The 21,310-nt window shown below is 36.9% G+C and overlaps 1 protein-coding gene across 1 annotated transcript in view; it reads left to right on the forward strand.

Moving 5' to 3' along the window:
• The window catches only part of Wapl (WAPL cohesin release factor), a 70,361-nt gene extending 50,236 nt beyond the window's left edge, over positions 1-20,125 (forward strand). Inside the window, exons 10-19 of the mRNA XM_052733983.1 lie at positions 2,791-2,902; positions 3,588-3,685; positions 5,760-5,836; positions 8,571-8,746; positions 9,196-9,311; positions 9,988-10,152; positions 11,594-11,801; positions 13,750-13,838; positions 17,240-17,335; positions 17,762-20,125. Of these exons, the coding sequence (XP_052589943.1) occupies positions 2,791-2,902; positions 3,588-3,685; positions 5,760-5,836; positions 8,571-8,746; positions 9,196-9,311; positions 9,988-10,152; positions 11,594-11,801; positions 13,750-13,838; positions 17,240-17,335; positions 17,762-17,827 (1,203 nt within the window). The 3' untranslated portion in view covers positions 17,828-20,125. The remainder of the gene's footprint in view (positions 1-2,790; positions 2,903-3,587; positions 3,686-5,759; positions 5,837-8,570; positions 8,747-9,195; positions 9,312-9,987; positions 10,153-11,593; positions 11,802-13,749; positions 13,839-17,239; positions 17,336-17,761) is intronic.
• The last annotated feature ends 1,185 nt before the right edge of the window (positions 20,126-21,310 follow it).

A 21,310-nucleotide genomic window follows, 5' to 3' on the forward strand; every position in this document is an offset into this window, starting at 1 on the left:
CACAAAAGTTTACAGACTGTTATGCTAGTCACAGTAACTGAAGGCTATCACTATTTAATTATACTAGACTTACTAAGGGGTTCGTGGATTCTGAAAAAGATAGTAAATGGGAGCAAAGCCAGCCAGCTTTAAGCACATGTCAGGTTCAAAACTCAAATGTGTTCTCTACTTTCTAGAACTGGAAAATCACCACAGTCTGTGTAATACTTTAGATTGATTTGGAAGTGGGGCAGTATTATACTACATTTAAAACTAGTAATTTTCATTCACTCAGCATTTTTGCATCTAATTTTTAAAAATAATTATTAAATTTACATTCAAAGTGTAGGTTTCATTGTGATATTTTCTTCCATTCTTTGTTTTTATTGGGACATCTTTCCCAGTGTTCTCCCCTGTCCAGTAACTCAGTTACCACTCTCAGCCAACCACAGAAATACTTGCGTGTCTGTTTATTGCTGCACTGTTGATGATAGCTAGGAAATGGACCTAACCTAGATCTCCAGGAACAGATGAATAAATAAAAATGTGGTCTATATAACAATGTGGAATTTTAGTCATCCATAAAGGAAAGGTTAATTTTTAACGCTTAAAAATTAAATTGAACCTATAATTTTTATTTGCTGTATAATTGAATAAATATATCTTTTTTGTTACTCGTATTCAGCATTAGAGTTTGAAATATTTGCTGTTAAATGATAATTTTTTAAAAATGAATTTGACTTCTTTTGTTAAATTTGTTAGTGTAAGTAACTATCAGCATGAAACATACTGTGACCGTTTATTAAATAATTTACTTATATAGTTGAAGCCAGAGCACAGGACTGTGTTAGGGTGCTGCTTCTCCTTCAATTCATTGTCAGCTGTTGTTAAATACGGTTGTTTCTAAATTGTACAGTAGGCTTAGAAGTTGCTTTGTTTAAAGAATAGCTGCACACATTGGTTTTGTTATATTTGGGTGTGGCTTATTTTTGTTGTATGATGTTTTTGTATATTTTAAAGTTTGTTTGTTTTGTTTTGTTTTGTTGTTTTGAGACAGGATTTCTATGTGTAACCACTGCCCTGGTTGTCCTGGAGCTCCTTCTCTAGACCAGGCTGGCCTCAAACTCACAGAGATTCACCTGTCTCTGCCTCCTGATTGCTGGTATTAAAGGCGTGCACCACCACTGCCTGGCTATTTTAAAGTTTTTCGATTCTGTTTTTTTAATAATATTTGTAGCCAGATGTGGTAGTACACACTTTTAATCTCGGCACTTGGGAGACAGAGGCAATCAGATCGCTGAGTTCAAAGTGATCCTGGTCTACAAAGCAGGTTCCAGGACAGCAAGGGCAACACAGAGAAACCCTGTCTCAAAAAAAAAAAAAAAAAATTAAAAATACTTTAACTTCTTTTGAATATATTTGTTCTGTTGATAAGACATGAAGATAATAATAATATAGAGTTTTAAACAATGGATAACTGACTGTTAACAGTTAACAAAATAGTCTTATTAGTGATTTTGCTTTAGAGAATTATTTTAGTTTTCAAATAAAAATGCTTAAAATAGGCTGTTTTTGAATGGTAGCTTATGATATGATAAATATAGTCTAAAATACAGAGTTTTTACTAATATAAAATTTTTATAGTCTTCTTAAAGATACAACATTAGGCCTCAGCTTTGCTGTTAAGACTCATGAACTGATAAATTTGGTCATTAAATTACTCTTTGCAGGACCTAGAATGAGAAATGAACCCAGTTCAATAATTTTCTTGTATTGGATTCTAATTCTCTATTTACCCTAGCAAAATTTTTCTTTGTTTCTGAAGAACTTATTAAAATACTTAGATCCTTCTTAATTTTTTAATACTGAGATTCTCATTGGTAAAACTTGTTTTATTTTGTGTAATGTATATTCAGTTTCAAATGTAATACATACCAAGGTAAAATATTTCCTTTTTGAAGTGTGCAAGTTCAGATTGTGGTTAGGGGTTGGACAGAAACGTCTTTCCAGCCTTTGCTAATTATTCCCCCAACCACCCCCCTTTTTTAAATGAGTAATTCATTGGTACATTGCAAGGGGTTAGCAGGCTGAACAATAACTAAGTCAGTTTCTTCAGCCCTGCTGATTATTTCTTCTCTTAGGCTAAACTGTATTACACAGACAACTAGATTACTCTGTTGGGAAGTGGCTTTAGACTTTAAATCCATAGATTCATGAAGAAAACTGCTAACCTAGTTAGTTGTAAATGTGGTTCTTATTTGTGCACCATCTAGTGGTGGTTCTGGATGTATATTGTTGTGACTATAAGGAATCTTCTTGCTGCTAAATAATCCTACAGTACAAAGTTTAAGACAACTTTGTAGGAAAATAAAAAGTAATGAGCAGAGAACTTGAAGAAAAAAATGTGGTTCACTGATAAATGCGGGGGAAAATGCTTATGTTTACTGTATTCAGAAAAAATATAAACCGAAGTGTTACTACTTTGTATCTTCAGGCTGTTTAAATTAGTGACCACTGAATTTGAACATTTAGGGCCACTGACATTCCCAGTCTTGCCTCCTTGAAATGTATCTCATTACATTCTTTTTGGTAGGTTAATCCAATATATTTAAAGACAAATTCCTAAAATTAATGTTTCAGAATTCTAGCCAGGAGGTAATGGCACACACCTTTAACCCCAGCACGTGGAAGGCATGGGCAGGCAAATCTCTATGAGTTCTGGGACAGCCAGAGTTCCATGGAGAAGAAACCCTGTTTTAAAAAAAAAAATTCTACACCTCAGTATTCATTAATGGTATTTCTGATTTTTAGACTGGTCATTTAGCTATGGAGACATTGCTGTCCCTTACTTCCAAACGAGCAGGAGATTGGTTTAAAGAAGAGCTCCGGCTTCTGGGTGGTCTGGATCATATTGTAGATAAAGGTCTGTATACAACACACACACACACACACACACACACACACGCACGCACGCACGCACGCACGCACGCACGCACGCGCACGCGCGCGCGCGTTTAGTCCCAACACTTGGGGGGCAGAGGCAGGCAGATCTCTGAGTTTAAGACTAGCCTGGTCTACAGAGCTAGTTCTAGGACAGCCAGGGCTACACAGGAGAAACCCTGTCTCATGAAAACAACAACAAAAAGGAGACACAGTGACCAAGGCAACTTAGAGAAGAAGTTTATTGAGGGCTTACAGTTCAGAGAGTGAGTCCATGACCATCATGGCAGGGAGCATGGACAGACAGATGTGGTGCCAGAGCAGTAGCTAGAGTTCACATCTTGACATATAAGCACTGAGTTTAGACTAGCAAGGAGAGAGGAACTAACTGGGAATGGCCTGAGTATTTTGAAACCTCAAAGCACATATAGGCCTCCTCTGACAAGCCCAAACCTCCTAATTCTTCCTAAACAACTATTGACCAAGCATCCCAATAGTTGAGCCTATGGGAGCCATTCTCATTCAAACCACTGCACTTAGTATTGATCATAAAACGATGTTAACATTCCAGCATATTTGTAGCATGTGTGTGGGTGACTTTTGATGTTAGCTAAGGAATAATTATTGAAGTTTTATATACTAACTTTGGTCCATTTCTTTTTGCCTAGTAAAAGAGTGCGTGGATCATTTAAGTAGAGATGAGGATGAAGAGAAACTAGTAGCCTCTTTATGGGGAGCAGAGAGATGTTTACGAGTTTTAGAGAGTGTAAGTATGGGAACTTCATGAGGGAATTATATCTAGTTGTGTTGTATATGCTTATAACCACCTGATGTTTTTTATACCAGGGAGTTTTACCTTTGTTGCTCTGAAAGGGTTCTTTTCACAACCATTTGTCAGTAAGTGAGCATCTTACCATTTTAAGGATGTGTTGTGTTGCTGGACATGGTGATACACGCTGTGCTCCTAAAATTGGGAGACTCGGAAGGAAGGATTATGAGTTAAAGGCCATCATGAGCTACATAGATAAAAACCTGTCTCAAAACAAAAAGCCTCTATTTGTACATTATTGCTTCAAATGAAAGGTGCATACAGGTTTGTTTATATGTACCTGACTTTATAGTTTTCTTAATACAGAATTCTGTTTCCGGTAAATATACTAACTTATTTGTAGAAAGCAGCAGACACAGCCTTGTTTTTGATTTAGTTAATATGCTTTTGTTTATTTAGCTTTTGAGTCAGATAGTGAGCACAACTGAAAATATTTGACTTCTGAAAATAATACTGTTGGGTGACAGTGAGTATATTTTGTTCCTTGGTGGTTATGAATGACTTAGCCTAGTTCAATGTAGGCTACAATTTTACTGCCAGTGAATTTTAGAATGTATAATTACTAATTATTTTGGCTAGGTACTTTTTTTTTTTTTTTTTAAGATTTATTATGTACACAGAAGAAGGTGCCAGATCTCATTACAGATGGCTGTGAGCCACCATGTGGGTGCTGGGAATTGAACTCAGGACCTCTGGAAGAGTACTCGGTGCTCTTAACCTCTGAGCCATCTCTTCAGCCCATCTAGGTACTTTTACAAACATGGAGGAGCTTTTGGCATATATAAAATTGAAATAGTTCCTTTGTTTTAGGGTTCTGTTAACTAGGTATCACATTATTTATTTAAAATGTTTTAAATGGCTGAGTATGGTGGTGCACATCTTTAATCCCAACACTTGGGAAGCAGAGGCAGGCAGATTTCTGTGAGCTAAAGGTCAATCTGAGCTTTATAATGAGTTCCAGGATGGCCAAGGCTATGTAGAGAGACCCTGTCTAAAAAGAAAGAAAGGCAGGGGGAGAAAAAATTTTTAATGTGAACCTCAATATATTAGCAGTATTAAATAGATACATAGTGCGAACATTTTTAAAATTAAAGCCAAGACAGAATCTTAAACAGCATTTTGTTTTTGTTTGTGTTTTTTGAGACATGGTCTCTGTATGTAGTTCTGACTGCCCTAAAACTTGCTTTATAGACCAGGCTGGCCTCAGACCCACAGAGATCCGCCTGCCTCTGCCTCCCAAGTGCTGGGATTAAAGGCGTGCGCCACTACTGCCCGGCTTTTTTTTTTTTTTTTTTTTTTTTTGTTAAAACAGCAATTTTTAAAGTCAGTCATTCCAACAAATATACAATCCAAAGGTATACTAGTTTGATATACAGCAAGGAAACCATTAAAAGATTTTGCTATATTTAAGCAAATGACTCTGTTTGAGACCAGAAAATCTTATGTATGTTGTAATTTGTAGCATAAAGCAGACTTGTTTCTTAGCTCTTCAAGAAACATTTGTTGGTGTGTGGCATGACAACAGGCATGATGCAAAATGTTCATGTTGTGTGTTAGAACCAAGTGAATTCATGAAAGGAGCCATGGTTGAGCATTTCTAGAAACACTTTGAATTCATTCTGCATTTGACTTGGTTTAATTTTTGGTACTTGAGAAATTTTCTATGTTGCCAATCTTTGCAGCCCCACATTTAATTACAACTCTGTGGGTCACAACTAAAGGTTAAGAAGTTGTATCCTGCCGGGTGGTGGTGGCGGCTGCGGCGGCGCACGCCTTTAATCCCAGCACTGGGAGGCAGAGCCAGGCGGATCTCTGTGAGTTCAAGGCCAGCCTGGTCTACAAAGCGAGTTTAGGAAAGGCCCCCCCCCCCCCAAAAAAAAAAAGAAGTTGTATCCTTAGATGGTAAGATCTATTTAATTTTTGTATTTTAGGGCATCAGGTAAAGTGTGCTATTATTTATATAAATGAAAATTATGGATTGTCACAGTCATTTTATATCCTTTCCTTTTAGGTAACAGTGCATAATCCAGAGAATCAAAGCTACTTGATAGCCTATAAAGATTCACAACTCATTATTTCATCAGCTAAGTAAGTTTTTATAAACCTTCTCAGTATTTTTTTTTAAAACTAAGGAAATAAAGTTGTATTCTGTTCCTTCTTAAAATGTGTTGTCTGTTGAGATTTGTGAATAAGTACATTGTAGAGCAAAAGTTAGCAGTACAGATTCTTGAGCTTTGGTGAGAATTCAGCTCCTTCATGTTAGCTCTAACCCTGACAAGTCACTGTGTTGTTGCAAGTTCTTTATAGGGAAGGCAAGAATTGTGCCTTGCTGCTGCTAGGGTAGTTTTCACAATCAGTAAATATCTTCACATATATCAGATACATTTCTACAATGTATATAATACATGTTTAGATAACAAACGTTTGTTAAAACTTTTTAAGGTGTATATACAACGTATGTTAATGAGTCAAGTTCTATTTTTAAGGTCTAGTAGAGTATTGCTTAGTGAATGGTAAATATATTAGTCCTTTTATTTGAAGTGGATTGTAACTCCATTTCTGCCCTTATGTATATCTCAATTTCCTGATCTTTGTGTATTATCTCTCCTTGTCTAGCCTTCATCATAGTTAGGCTAATGCTGTCACCTCTGCTTCTGCGTCTCCAGTCCTGGTTCTGTCTTATTACAGCCGCTTCTTGGTATCGCTGTCCTCGTTTTTTTGCTATCTCTGCCCTAGTTCTCTGGCCTTTATCTTAGCTAGCATTGTGCCACTGGGATTTAACTTTCTCTGGGTCTCTGCTTTGAAAAACTCATCTTATATTGCAATTCTATATGACTCTTTATTGTCTTTGTATGAAAGGAACAAAGGTTTCAGTGCGAATGGTCCAGCTTATCTGTGTTTAACCCCTTATTTGGAGAATTTCAAACTTAGAGAAATGTAGACAGAATGGTATGATCAACTCCTATTATTCAGCTTGAATACTATCTAAGCGAGTCCTGTTTCTATCACCTCATCCTTATGTGTTATTTTGAAGCAAATCCAAGTGCTGTATCATCTCCATTTCCTGTTTTGTGTTCCTTTGGTGAATTTTATAGGACACTATTATCCTTAATGCTTGTAATCATTCCTTCCCAAGGATTTTCTTAGAAGTTAAGTCTGTTTCTGATTTCTTTTTTGGGGGGGGGGGGGGGGGGTGATGGGCGGTAGTTGTGGTTGATTGATGGATTTGTTGTTGTTTTTGGTAGCAGTAGGGATTGAACCTGTGGTTTCAGATACACCAGGCAAGTATTCTATCATTCAGTCCAAGTCCCTGCATTTTTTTTTAATTAGCAAAAGGTATATTTCTGATTTTAAAAGTCCTTTCTTATACTTCTTAATCCCTGAGAATTGCCTTCGTAAGAAGTGTTTAGTATGACAGATTCCATCTCTTGCATAGGATTTTCTGGTGAAATGTTTTTAGAAGTGATGATAAAAGTCAGAATTGAAGTTTGGGAAATAGCACTCACCTGGAGCTTTTCAAGAAAACATCATAGATACTCAGTAATACTTAAGACAGTCAGTTTAGTTACTTACTAATAACAACAGGGAAATTCTGTCAACATCCTCAAACATCAGAAGAATAAATTATTTGGATTTGACCTTATAAGAACATCTTCTTAACCAAAGAATTGTAGACTACTTAAGAGTTTTACATATAGAATTTCCTCATTATATATTAATAAGAAACTAGGAATAGATTAAATATGCTATATTTTTCTTTAAGAGTTTTGTGTGATATGCAGTGAAAAATAAATTGACAGTCAGTTTACTTGATCTGTGTCACACTTTGGGGAAAATCCTAATGGATTTGAAGGTTTAAAGATGCCTGGAGGTGCTAGAGCAATGACTTAGCAGGTAAAGATTCTTGAGAGTATAGACTTGACCTTTGTTCAACGCCCAGAACCCGTGCAGAAATGAAGGAGCGCATCAACTCCACAAAGTTTTGTTCTGATCCCTGCATGGGTGATGTGGCACCTTCCGTACCCCACCCCAGTCATACACACACAGTAATAATAAACATAAAAATTACAGATAGTCTTCAGAAATAGACTGCATATGTATTTGTATGTGTCAAATCTTGGGAATCGTTGGGTATAACTGCCAGAAGACCTGTTACTTTGAATGATCTACAGTTAAAACTAATGATTTGCCTTATTGTATGTCAAGCAGTTAATACTCACCTTTACCAAGTGATTTATTTTAAATATGTCTACCTGCTCAGAAAACATTCTCTTCTTTATTTGCTAAATGAAAAGCAACTAAGTAAAACTGAAAAGGGCCTGTCATTATTTCTTAAAGGCTTTTGTGTGTGCAGGTGGGGGGGTTGCCTTGTGATATATTTTGTGTTTGAGATATGTATAACGTGTGACAGCTCCTGCAAAAGTAACAGGAGTTTGTTTTGTGAGGTTTTTTTGGTTGTTGTGGTAGTAGTTTGATTTGAGATGGGATCTCACTCTTTTGTCCCAGCTAGTAAACTCCTGGGCTAAAGCAATCTTCTTGTCTCAGCCTCCTCTGTAGTGGGGACTATAGACATGAACCACCATACTCAGCATGAATGAATGAACTTTTAACTTTCTTCAGAGAAAATTTAATGATGATCAAGTTCATCAAACTTTAACAACTAGTGAGATTATCAGGCATCTGTGGTACATTATTAGACATTAAACATTGTAACTTTCAAAACAGAAAAACCACAAAACCAAAAAACCCTGACTGTTTTTAGGCCCTGGTAAATAGAACCTTATTGTGTAACTTTTATTATACCATTTTATTTTCTTTCAAGAGCATTACAGCATTGTGAAGAACTGATTCAGCAGTATAACCGCGCTGAGAACAGCATATGCATAGCAGACAGTAAACCTCTGCCTTACCAGAATGTAACTAACCACGTGGGCAAAGCAGTAGAGGACTGCATGAGGGCTATCATTGGGGTATTGCTCAATTTAACTAATGATAATGGTAAGTAATATTTTCTTATTGAAAAATTATATATTGCACGTGGGAATAAGCTATTCTGTTTATGATATAATGATTTACGATATTCCATTACATAATTGACTTACTCCTATAGTCAAAAGCTACTTTTAGGAATTGATTCTTAGAGCTGCCTAGTAAATAAGCCTTGAAATATCAAAACCACATATTTCAGTAAAGGAATAGTTAGTCAATTTAAAATTAATATTTATTTTTGTAGCTGGGTATGATGGGCATACCTACAGTCCTAGTACTTGGGGAGGCTAGGTCAAGAGGAGTGCCAGAGGTTGAGGCCAGCTTGGGCTACAGAGCAGGTACCAGGTCAAGCAGGATTACAGAGTAAAACCAGGACTCGGGAAAAGAAAACAAAAACTGACAAAAGAAAATGGTTTAAATGTGGTGATTGGTGTCATAGGAAGATTTTCTTATTTCAGAGTGGGGCAGCACGAAGACAGGAGAACAAGATGGACTTATAGGCACAGCCATGAACTGTGTCCTTCAGGTTCCCAAGTACCTACCTCAGGAGCAGAGATTCGATATTCGAGTGCTGGTGAGGCCAAGTGCCACTTGGTGTTTTATTTTATCTTTAGAGGAGGAAATTCACTTTAGTTTGGATTTAAGAATCAGTTGTTTAATCTATTCTGCGTTAGACTGGAAAGATGGCTGTTCTAGAGGTTCTGAGTTCAATTCCCAGCAACCACATAATGGCTCACAACCATCTATGATGAGATCTGGTGCCCTCTTCTAGCATGCACATAGAATACTGTATACACAATAAGTAAATATAAATTGTGTGTGTGTGTGTGTGTGTATTCTGGGTTGTTTTGATGGATCCTTATGAACATACTTCTCCATATTTTTCTATCTTACAAAGCCTCCTTTATAAAAATAAAGATTTAAACTGAAAATGGTAGTTAATAACTGAGGAGCTAAGTGTGGCTCATGTCCATAACCCTAGCACTTTGAATGGTGGAGTAAGAGGATGGCCATGAGTCAGGGCCATCCTGGACTATAGAAAGCAACAAAACAGTTCCTCTGCTGCCCACCCAAGCCAGCTGAAAGAATCTTTTGGAAAGAGCAGTACCTTGCACAGTGTTTTTTAACAGATTTACAGATGGAAAAAAAAATGCTGTTTAACATTTAATTTGACAATAAAAGTTAAAAAATTACTTGTTATATTCATTAAGTTCTTGTTTGTGATAATTATATTTTTTAATATTTTATAGGGATTGGGTCTACTGATAAATCTGGTGGAGTATAGTGCCCGGAATCGACACTGCCTTGTCAACATGGAAACATCCTGTTCTTTTGATTCCTCCTTCTCTAGTGGAGAAGGAGATCAGAATTTAAGGCTAGCTGGACAAGTTCATGCTGTTCAGGCATTAGTACAGGTGAGAAGCAGTGACATAATTACATATATGTAAATTCTGCAGGGTCCACTGTTCCCTCAGAAATGAAAAAATTCAACTGACTTTTTCTGTCTTGATTCCCTGGCGCAGTCCCTAGGACCTCTGGGATTCTTGATCTGGTTTTGAGCACTGCTCTTTTGTTTATTCTAGGTTATTATCTTATACATACTGTCTTCAAAGTCTGTTTATTTAGCACATCTTGAAGGACTGCTTAGTATTTGATATGGTAATTTGCATTAATAACTTGTTGCATTTCTCAAATGGTGTGAATGGGTATATTAAGTGCTTTTTGTGTTGAACACAATAACAACAAAAGGAAAATAAAGTAATTGAAGGCAAGGAAGTGAGTTCTCTTGACTGAATGGAATACGTAATAGGAAACTATTAATAGTCTTATACTTCAAGTATGAAAATGCAAATAATGTTAAGATCTTGTTCTTCCTGGGACCTTTTATATTTTTATATCTTTAATTTCTTGTAAAGAAGTTAGGTTGCTTTACCTAGTGCAGTTCAGTTATTGTCTTTCCTACTGGTTAATTTATCCAATATGCATAGGTTTGTTGATTGTTTTTTTTGGGTTTGTTTTGTTTTGTTTTTAAATGGTAGGGTTTTTTTTGTTTTTTGTTTTTTGTTTTTTTTTTTTTTTTTGATTTTTCGAGACAGGGTTTCTCTGTGTAGCTTTGCGCCTTTCCTGGAACTCACTTGGTAGCCCAGGCTGGCCTCGAACTCACAGAGATCCACCTGGCTCTGCCTCCCGAGTGCTGGGATTAAAGGCGTGCGCCACCACCGCCCGGCCTGTTTTTTTTTTTTTTTTTTTTCCTTTAATTTTCTAGGTAGTATTACCTGGATTAAGAACAATTATGGAGACTTTCAATATTGGAAACAGTACATAAACTGTTACTAGATTCCTTAAATCTTAACATTTATGTTTCAGTTTTGGCTTTTGGTAAAATGTAAGACAAGCTTTTTTTAAAAATCAGATATTCGCTGGGCGGTGGTGGCGCACACCTTTAATCCCAGCACTCGGGAGGCAGAGGCAGGCGGATCTCTGTGAGTTCGAGGCCAGCCTGGTCTACAGCGCGAGATCCAGGAAAGGCGCAAAGCTACACAGAGAAACCCTGTCTCGAAAAACAAACAAACAAACAAAAAAATAAATAAATAAATAAAATCAGATATTCTTATTTAAAGCAAAATATTAGAATATGTACATGTTGGCACTTGATTAATTTTTTTAATAGAATTTCCATCCCTCTCCTTTCTCTAGTGCCTCCCACTTCTTTATAATTGGGGTGTATTGTGTGTGTGTGTATAAATGCAATCGTTTGAAATCATTTAGTATTGCTTGTATGTGTTTAGTGCTGATCTTAGGTTTGACTAACTTACTGATGTCTTTTTAATGATTTTCAAAAACAATTTTTATCAGCTATTTCTCGAACGAGAGCGAGCAGCACAGTTGGCAGAAAGTAAAACAGATGAATTGATCAAAGATGCTCCCACCACTCAGCATGATAAGAGTGGAGAGTGGCAAGAAACAAGTGGAGAAATACAGTGGGTGTCAACTGAAAGGACTGACGGTGCAGAGGAGAAGCAGAAGAAGGAGGAGGAGGATGAAGAACTCGACCTCAATAAAGGCATGTTTATCTTGAGTAGTGGTAGATTCACAGTGAGAATAATATTTTTTTCTTCAACATTTTGATTCATGTATTGTTATAATTTAACAATGTCTTTATAGTTTATCTAGTTAAACTTTGGTAGTTCATTACTTACAAGTAATTCTTCCTATCAGTGAGCATGGTGTGTGTCATTGAGAGATCACTTTTCTTTCTTGGTACTTCCTCTCCTTTATAAAGAGTAGCAGCTGTGCTGGACATGATAGTGCACATCTGTAATTCCAGCAGTTGATAGGCTGAGGCCAAAGGAATGTGAGTTGGAGACCAGCCTGGGTTATATAATGAGACCATAGTTCTAAGGGGGAGAGGATGAATTTCTCAGATTTCTTTTTTTCAGTCTCTGAAGTATTTTGTTAGACTTTACAGTAGTAGTTCTCAGAGCTTACTAGGTAAAGAAGAGGAATACATACCTAGCTAGAGGCACTATGTTTACTAATGAATTATTTATTGACAACCTATTTTTTCCAGGAGTTATGATACTTGGTTTATATACAAATGCTGCAAAATAGCTATTTGTAACTAGGCCCCCAAGGTTTTGTTTTTTGTTTTTGTTGTTTAGTTTTTCCAGACAGGGTTTCTCTGTAGCTTTGGCTGTCCTGGACTCACTCTGTAAGTCAGGATGGCCTCAGAGATCCGCCTACCTCTACCTCCTGAGTACTGGGATTAAAAGGCATGTGCCATACCTCCCAGCTAAGGTTTGAAGTTTAGTGTGTTCAACTTTTCCACTTAGGAGACTGAGGTTGAGTGAGCCTCTTTTCTTTCTGATAGGCTACTCCTCCCCTAAGTTCTGATACTCTACGAAAATTTTGCGCCTAAGAAACTTAGCTACTAAGGTTTGTCATAGTCTCTTACTCAGAGGCCTGTGGTTCAAACCAGATAAGCTTTGATAGTTTAGTACATATTATAATCATAGTTTTGTTTTCAGTCTTATTAAAAAATGATTACTTATTGAGATATAATTCATATACTATAAAATTACCCTTATAATATAATATAGCTTAGTATATTCACAGAATTGTGTATTCATTCCTATTGTCTAATGTTGAACTTGTTTTCTTTAGCCCTAAAGAAACTATGTATCAGTTGGCAGTCAGCTTCTCCATTTCCTCCTCCCCGACCACTGCCAATAGTCATCTACTTACTCTCTCCAACGATTTACCTGTTTAGGGAATTTCATATAAAAAGAAACATACAATTTTTTTTTCTTTAAAGAACTTATTTCAATTAGATGCATTTTTTAGCATTTGGCAGAACTGTATTCCTTATTTATATAGTCAGACGATATTTCATTGCATGGTCTTACCAGGTTTTGTTTATCTGTTTGTCCATTGCTGAGCATTTGAGCTGTTTCTTTCTACTTTCTAGCTAGTACAGTGATACTGTTTTCCAGTGTGGTAGCAGCAGCCCATCAGCAATGTGTGAGGGTTCCAGCTTATTCACACCTTTGAGATTACCTTGAAGGTGTTTTTTCATAGACATTTTGGTTGATGGAAAAGTTTTTGTTTCATTTGCAGCTCTCTAAAAACATTATGTGGAACATTTTCATTTGTTTATGGTCTTTTTGTGTCTTTGAAGAAATGATGTATTCAGATCTCTTGCCTACTTTTTAATCTGGTTATTCATCTTGTCATTAAATTGAAAGTCTTCTTTATGTATTCTGAACATCTTATCAGATAAATGATTGTGTACTTCACTTCGTTAGTGGTGTCTTTTTAAAAACCAATCTTTAAGTATGTTACAGTTTAGTTCTTATATTTAGGCCCCTATTGAGTTAGTTTTTATTAATTTGGGATACTGGGTTATCCGCACATTACATTTAGTGGCTTTTAAGGTAATAACAGACTAATTGAAGGTGCAGAGTTTTTATCAGTTGATACACTGTTACAACTCTTTATTTAACTGTTTTCAGCCCTTCAACATGCTGGCAAACACATGGAGGATTGCATCGTGGCCTCCTACACAGCCTTGCTTCTTGGGTGTCTCTGCCAGGAAAGTCCCGTAAGTAAATAGTTCAGAAATGTTTTACGTATCTTTAAGAGACTGTTGTGCAACAGCTTCATGCCATTACCTGATGTATTTATTTACTTTTAAAATTTTCCCCATTCATATATACTTATTATTTCAGAAGAACTTTTGACTGATCATGAGGTTATTTAAACAATTTTATTTAATTTCCTGTGGGAAGAAAGTGTCAAGACTATGTCTAACTTTCTAGGGGTTTCCTTTAAAACTTTTTTTAATACATTGAATATCTTTATTTCCTTTCCAATACAGACTTTCACAGTAAGAGTTGAGATGGGGTGAATTGTTGGTCTTCATTGCTTCTTTCAAAACTGATATACCTATGAGAGTCAAACTGTTGAAAATATTAAAAAGCGAGCTAGTGGATTCAGGGTGTAGCTCCATTACTAAAGTGCTTGCTTAGTATACATGAAGCCCTGGTGTAGTCCGTAGTGCTTCCTGAACTGATCATGGCGGTGTATGCCCGGAATCCCAGGACCTGGAGATAAAGGCAGGAGCTTAGAGCCTCAGAACAACAAATAAACAAACAAAACCTAACAGGAATGCTTTTAATGTCATACACAAAACAAAACCAGGAAGGTTTGTGGGATGTTAAAGACTTTAAAATAGTTGTTGAAATTTTCAAGATACATTCTAAACTAAGAATGCTTTAGGTATAACAGGGAAGTTCTTGGTATGGATGAATGAGCTGCTGCTGTTACCTGTGGTAGGAGTAAAAGAAGGGCTAGTGTGAAACCTGTGCTCAGTTGGCCAAGTCCCTCTGAACCAATTTCAGGCTAGGAAAATGAGATTACCATTAGTAGATTAAGTTCATCAGGAATTACTTATGAGAAATACAGGTGTCTATATAATTAAACTATCGCACAAAAGTGGAGGTTATAGCTATCGGACAGTCTGTTGCCATTGGAAAAACAAATATGATCTTAAGTCACCGTGAGTGCTCCCTTTGAACTATGTGGTGGTACAGGTGGGTAAAGTGAGAGCTCGGTAGTTACCTTAATTTCTTATACAGTTATACAGTACTGTATAATTGTACTGAGATACAGATCTTGAAGGTCTGTTAGTCTAGTAGGTGGCCATCATTATGGGTGTCTGTAGTTTTCTTGTTCCTAAAAAAGAAGGTTCTGAATTTGTGGACAACATTGTGGATTCGTAGAACCACAGGGTGATGTATATGTTGCTTTGGTGATCCTTATAATTAGAAAACTAGATGCTACCACTACTATAAAATAAATGGTCTTTCCCATTGTGGAAGTAAAAGCGCTATGCCGTCAGAATTGCATGTGTTCTGTGGCCCCGTGCTTAGGAAGCCCAGTGAAGTCTGGTCTCATTTTCTGTTGCCTACTCTACCAGTTTGCACCTGGCAATTTGCAGTGGTCAGTCTCCTCACTGCCCTTGCAGGTTCTTGGCCTCTGTATTCTTTGACTCTTGCACAGTGCCACAAGATCTAGCTTTCTTCAAAGCTCTTGCTAATTACCTAACTTCTCTGTCTCTGGCTTGTCAGCAGCAATGGAATGAATGAAGGATTTACTTGTTTAAAATCCCACAGTTAAGCCTGCTTCTTTAGTTCCCAAACCCTGCAAACAGTCCATGCTATATTTTTCCTTTTGTACTTCCTGTACTATAAATGTTGTAACTGTCCTTCCTACAGCCATTATAAATGCTTAGTTCTTTAGTGTGTTGATAAAGGATTTGAACTAATGAAGGCCTTTTATCCACATCGTAGGAGCTATTTATTCATTATTAGAAGTATACTTTTTTATTGAGCAGTCCTTCAGAGTTACCACAGCCATTATCCTGTCCACTGTTATGGAGCCTGTTTAAATGTAATGATTGATACTACTTTTGTAGCACATGACTATTTTAGCACTCCCCGCCCCCCCCCAGACGGGGTTTCTCTGTGTAGCTTTGCGCCTTTCCTGGAACTCGCTTTGGAGACCAGGCTGGCCTTGAACTCACAGAGATCCTCCTGCCTCTGCCTCCCAAGTGCTGGGATTACAGGTGTGCGCCACCACCGCCCGGCTGTTTTTTTGTTTTTTGTTTTTTATTAAAAAAAAATGTATGTGGATGGATGTTTTGCCTGTGTTGTAGTTTTCTATTATTGTAAAACACCATTACAGCTTACAGTCCTCCATGAAGGGAAGTCAGCAGAAGCCATAAAGGAATGCTGCTTATTGGCTTGTTCAGTTTTCTTTCTTACATGACTCAAGGCCTAGGGGTAGTGCTGCCTATGCTGGGTTGGGCCCTACCCCATCAGTCATCAATCAAGAAAATACCCCATAGACTTGTCTACGGGTCAGTCTGATGGAAACAATTTCTCAATTGCTGTTCTCTTCCAAGATGACTCTGGTTTGTGGAAAGTTGACAGAAAACTAACCAGCACAATATACATGTATGTCACGCATCATGTATGTGCCTGGTGCTTGGAGGCCAGACAGTTACAGACAGTTAGAAGTCACTATGGTGGGTGCTGGGAATCGAGCCCAGGTTCTCTGGAAAAAGCAGCCAGTTTCTTCACTGCTGAGCCTTCTCTGTAGTCTCTATTTGGGAGTTTAAACTCAGGGGTGTGCCTGCCTCTGCCTCCTGAGTGCTGGGATTAAAGGCCTGCGCCACCATTGCCTAGTTAAATTAAGCGTTTTTTTTTGTTTGTTTGTTTGTTTGTTTTTGTTTTTTGGTTTTTCGAGACAGGGTTTCTCTGTGTAGCTTTGCGCCTTTCCTGGAACTCGCTTTGGAGACCAGGCTGGCCTCGAACTCACAGAGATCCGCCTGGCTCTGCCTCCCGAGTGCTGGGATTAAAGGCGTGCGCCACCACCGCCCGGCTAAATTAAGCGTTTTTAAACATAATGAAATAGAAATTTTAAATCAGGCCATGTAATAGTTTCCTCTTACCAGGTTGTTTATATATATATATATAAAATCAAGGGAAACTTCACCTCTTCTGGGATTGGCCCATAATTTATCACAAATGATATATTTAAAGATTTAGTTAATTCTTCTAATTTACCTCTATAGCATGGAAAATTTTCTTTGATCTGTTTTATAAACAGCTCTGTGAGTATTCTGTCTACACATTCAACAGTGCAGTTTATTTCAGCCTTTTCTCTTTACAGTTCCAAAAATAAATATTCACAGATAGTCTTTTGTAGCTTTTGCTAGCTTTACTTTACCCTTTCTTTCTGTGGGTAGGGTGGTGTAGAGTGGGGAGTGGACCCAAATGTGCCTGCACATAATTAAGTGAATGTGGAATGGATGTAACTCAGGAGTTCTGGGGTTCTTGTAGATGTTTACCGTAAGATACATAGCAGGCCAACAACATTGGGTTGGTTATAGTATCTTTTTTCTGCCAGATGACTGACGTTTTTAATCTGTTTCCTCAGATCAATGTAACTACAGTGAGGGAATACCTTCCAGAAGGAGATTTCTCTATAATGACAGAGATGCTTAAAAAATTCTTAAGCTTCATGAATCTTACTGTAAGTAACTTTCATTGCATATTGCAGTTTATATGAGTTTTTTATTATCCAGACAAAATCTTACATTGGAGCCCAGGCTGGCAATCTTCCTGTTTCAGCCTTTCAAGCGCTGAAATTAATAGATGTGGATAGTGGGACCTGGCTAATGTATGTGTTTTTAAATTGAAATGTAATACACTGAAATTAAAAATGGCCATAGAGAATGCCTATGTATCTGCTTTTTACTTTTATTCCAACTGAGCTTCTAGCCTGTGAGGTGGTATTACCCACAAACAAAAATTATTGTGACAAAATAAAATGCTCGATTGTGTCAGTGATACAATTTCAGTGTACTCGGATTTATAGTCTTTACTTCAGTAGCTTCTTTAGAAGGTAGACATTGATTTTAGTATCTAACCATCATTTCCTTCCTTCCTTCCCTTTCAGTGTGCTGTTGGAACAACAGGCCAGAAGTCTATCTCTAGAGTGATTGAATATTTGGAACATTGCTAGCTGCTTTACCTTTGCTTCAGGTGCTTGGTAATGCTGGAGCTATCCTTAGACAAAGAAAAGTCATGAAAGAAGTCCTTGAAGATATACCAAGAACATTCATCAGTATCATTCGTGTTTGGATTTTTATGACCACCCGATTTCTTCATCATCATGCATTCTGCATTTGCTAAATGACAGTTACTACATCAATCTGCAGCTATCAAAAATGAGGGAACGGTTCAGGCTGTTAACAATCCCATGCAGTATTTCAATACACTTACTTGGCAGAGTCTATACCCTCCCCTTGGTTCCTTGCTTTCTCCTCAGCAAGGTTGAAAGGGGGAACTTGCTGCTGTTAGTGCAACTGCTGTGTATGTGGAGCCACTGTTGTCATGGCAGTCAGGTGCAAAGGCAGCTTAGCTACTGAGGTAGTGAATGTTCGAGGACATTCGAGACAACAGCTTAGTTCCTTTTTCAGGCTCATTTGCTTTTGCTTTTTGTTGAATGATTCCAATCGTAAATAAAGCTTTTAATAATTTTGTGAATTTTTTTTGTTGTTGTTCCCTGAACTACTGTCTATATTTAAAATTAGATGGAATCCAAAGACACAAGGGATTAATAGTATATTTTTTTATTCTTGATTAGGTTTGGGTGTTGAACTATTTTTCACTTCTGAGACCATGACCATATTCAATATCATACCATAACGTGTCATAGCTATAGGCACAAGAAAACAAGTAGCAGTTTGAGGGAATATTATATTATATAAGATAATGTGCCCTGTTAAAGGATTAAGCAAAAATAGACAAACCCAGGGTAGTTTACACTTAATGCTAGAGAGGCTCTTGAAACGTTGTTAAGTTTTGAGAGAACTTCTCTAGATATATTTTCTAATGTTCAGTACAGTAAATATAAGGAAGCTAAAACACCAATGTGGAATTCGTTTTTCCAGATAGCGTGTATATTCTTCTATAGAGTGACAGGATCAATTGCATAAGCGCAAAGCCTTAAAATTGCTGGTGTAGAGAAGACCCTTTTTATTCAGATTCTTTGTTCATAGAGCAGTTGTTTAGAAAACAGTTGTGGAACACACAGAACAAACATAAACTATGTGTTTATAGGTTCAATTTCATAGGTTTTTTGTTTGTTTTGTTCAGACCACTGGTTATGTTTTATTTTGTTTTATTGGGTTTTTTCCCCTTTTTTATTGATTGGCCTGAGGACAGGCTTTCCAGAGATGTTTCATTAATACTTTTAATTACCTTTCAGATAGTTACATCATGTTTCTTCATTGGATTTGTAAAACTTGAAGCCATAAAAATATTAGTTTGGTGTGTATTGGGGAAAATAGCTAAAAGTCTAATTTTGACTCATTTTAGACTTTGTTATTTCCTTGTATAAAGTAACAAACCGGGGCTCTTGTATCAGTGCCAGCTGTAATGTTTTTAAATGCAGTGGCTGCCTTCTATTGTCTTCCTATTTTTGATAATGCAGATTGTTGGGAAATCTATAAGGAAGTAACTGACTCTAGGCAAATTGTTTTCTTCCTTCTACCCACCCAGCCCCTCCCCATCACTTTTTAAGAACACAGTGTGCCAGTGTAATGTGGGAAAGATTGAGATTGTATTTGCCCTGAGTACCAAACTAATTTAGCAAACTTTTTTTTAAAAAGCATACTGGTAAATAATGTCCACAAATTTATTTACATATATTTTAATTATTTTAAAATACATTGATATTTATTAATCATTGGATTTGGGGAACAGATTTTTGGTTGTGGTAGATGGTAAGGAACAGTAAACAGTTGGATGAGATCAATCAGGGCGAATTACATTTTTTCTGTTACACTGGTAATCATTTGATAATTGATTTACCTCAGTGTTTAACAGTTTTTGTTTTGTTTTGTTTTGTTTTAAAAATAATAACTAATTGTCAAGCACTGATAGATAGATGCAGGTTTCTGGTGGGGTGGGTTGTGAGGAAGATACACCTGACCGCCTGCAGTGCATTTGTGTGTCTTTAACCCTCGGAGAACTCTCATTTAGGGTACTTGAGGCTGACTTGCAAATTAACTAAAGTTTTAAGGTAACCTTTTTTCCATTGTAAATATTTCTGTAAATACTACCAGTTGGATATTAGAACAGTAGGATACTTTTCTGAATCCAATCCTATTTTTATTTTATACAGTATTTCTCAGCTGTGATCTTTGGAGCAAAAGCCAACGGCAGGAAAAAAAATAGTTTGTACCAGTTTCATGAAGTATGTCTTTGGGTTTTTGTAAATAATTTTAACTCAAATAAAATTGCTACTTTAAATACACATGTTGTCTTTAACATAAGTCTATTGACCTGTTTTGGAAGAAGAAGTCACAGAAACTTGATAAGGCCAACACTGTCAGTTGAGCATAGTGTTTAGTTTTCTCAGATAGTTTATTATATACTTCTAAGTACTGGTCTGAATGGATGTAAACACTTAGTACTGGTTAGAGGTGGAGTTTTCTGAGTGTATAGTTAAATCCTTAGCATACTTACTATGTTGCTTTAAATCTTTTAGCTTTTTAATCATAACTACAAATTTCTTTGCTTTTGAGATTTTTATAGCCACTCTTTAGCTTAAAATTTTTCTTGTCAGCCTTTTAAGATTTTCACATTGCTCAACCTTCCCTTGATTGTTTTAGTCACAAAAGTAGATTTCTGGGTTTCCCCTGGATTTCCCATCCATTCTACACACACACACACACACACACACACACACACACACACACACGCACGCACGCACGCACGCACGACCACATATAAGAGTGGTCTAAAGATGCAGGTTCTAGACTTGGAACGACCTAAATCACACATGGAATTTCCCAGCTCTGGTACTTGCTGCTAACTTGAGCAAATTCTTTAAACTATCATTTATTTAGTTTCCTTAATTGAAAAGTGGGAGATAGTACCTACCTCATGGTTGTGAAGATTAAATGTATGGGAAACATTTGTATACTGTTCCAAATTTAATGTTTAGTAAGTGGCAATTTTTCTTTTCTCTTTACTATTTTCACTGTCAGAAAGTAAAAATGTTCTGAAAATGAAATAGAATATTTGTGTCTCTTAAGGACACTTGTGATGCTGGTTCCTCATATCATTGGAGTTGGTGGTTTGGGCTTTTAATGCCAGAGTCTCCAAATTACTATTCCCAAACTTGGTTTTGTTAATCTCTTCTCAGTGACATAAAGCACGGGGAAATCAAACAAACTTTAGGGCTCCCTAAAATGGTTCAGGTTTTTTCTTAAATTAGAATGATCCAGAGAGGTTTGACTGACTCACTGTTGGTGGCTTTCTGATGGATATATAGCTAAGTAAGTTCACGTAGAATGTCTTTGAACACAGAGTTTGAATAAATCCTCCAGAGTGTCTTGGTCAGACCTCTAGTTCTCTGTCGTAACGTCTGTATATGTACAGTTTGAATATTCCAAATGCCAATTGCCGGCTTAAGGAACAGAAATAGGAAATCACA

The sequence above is a fragment of the Peromyscus californicus genome, unplaced genomic scaffold, assembly GCF_007827085.1.
Source record: "Peromyscus californicus insignis strain IS unplaced genomic scaffold, ASM782708v3 Scaffold_12__1_contigs__length_115047231, whole genome shotgun sequence".
Taxonomy (NCBI): domain Eukaryota; kingdom Metazoa; phylum Chordata; class Mammalia; order Rodentia; family Cricetidae; genus Peromyscus; species Peromyscus californicus.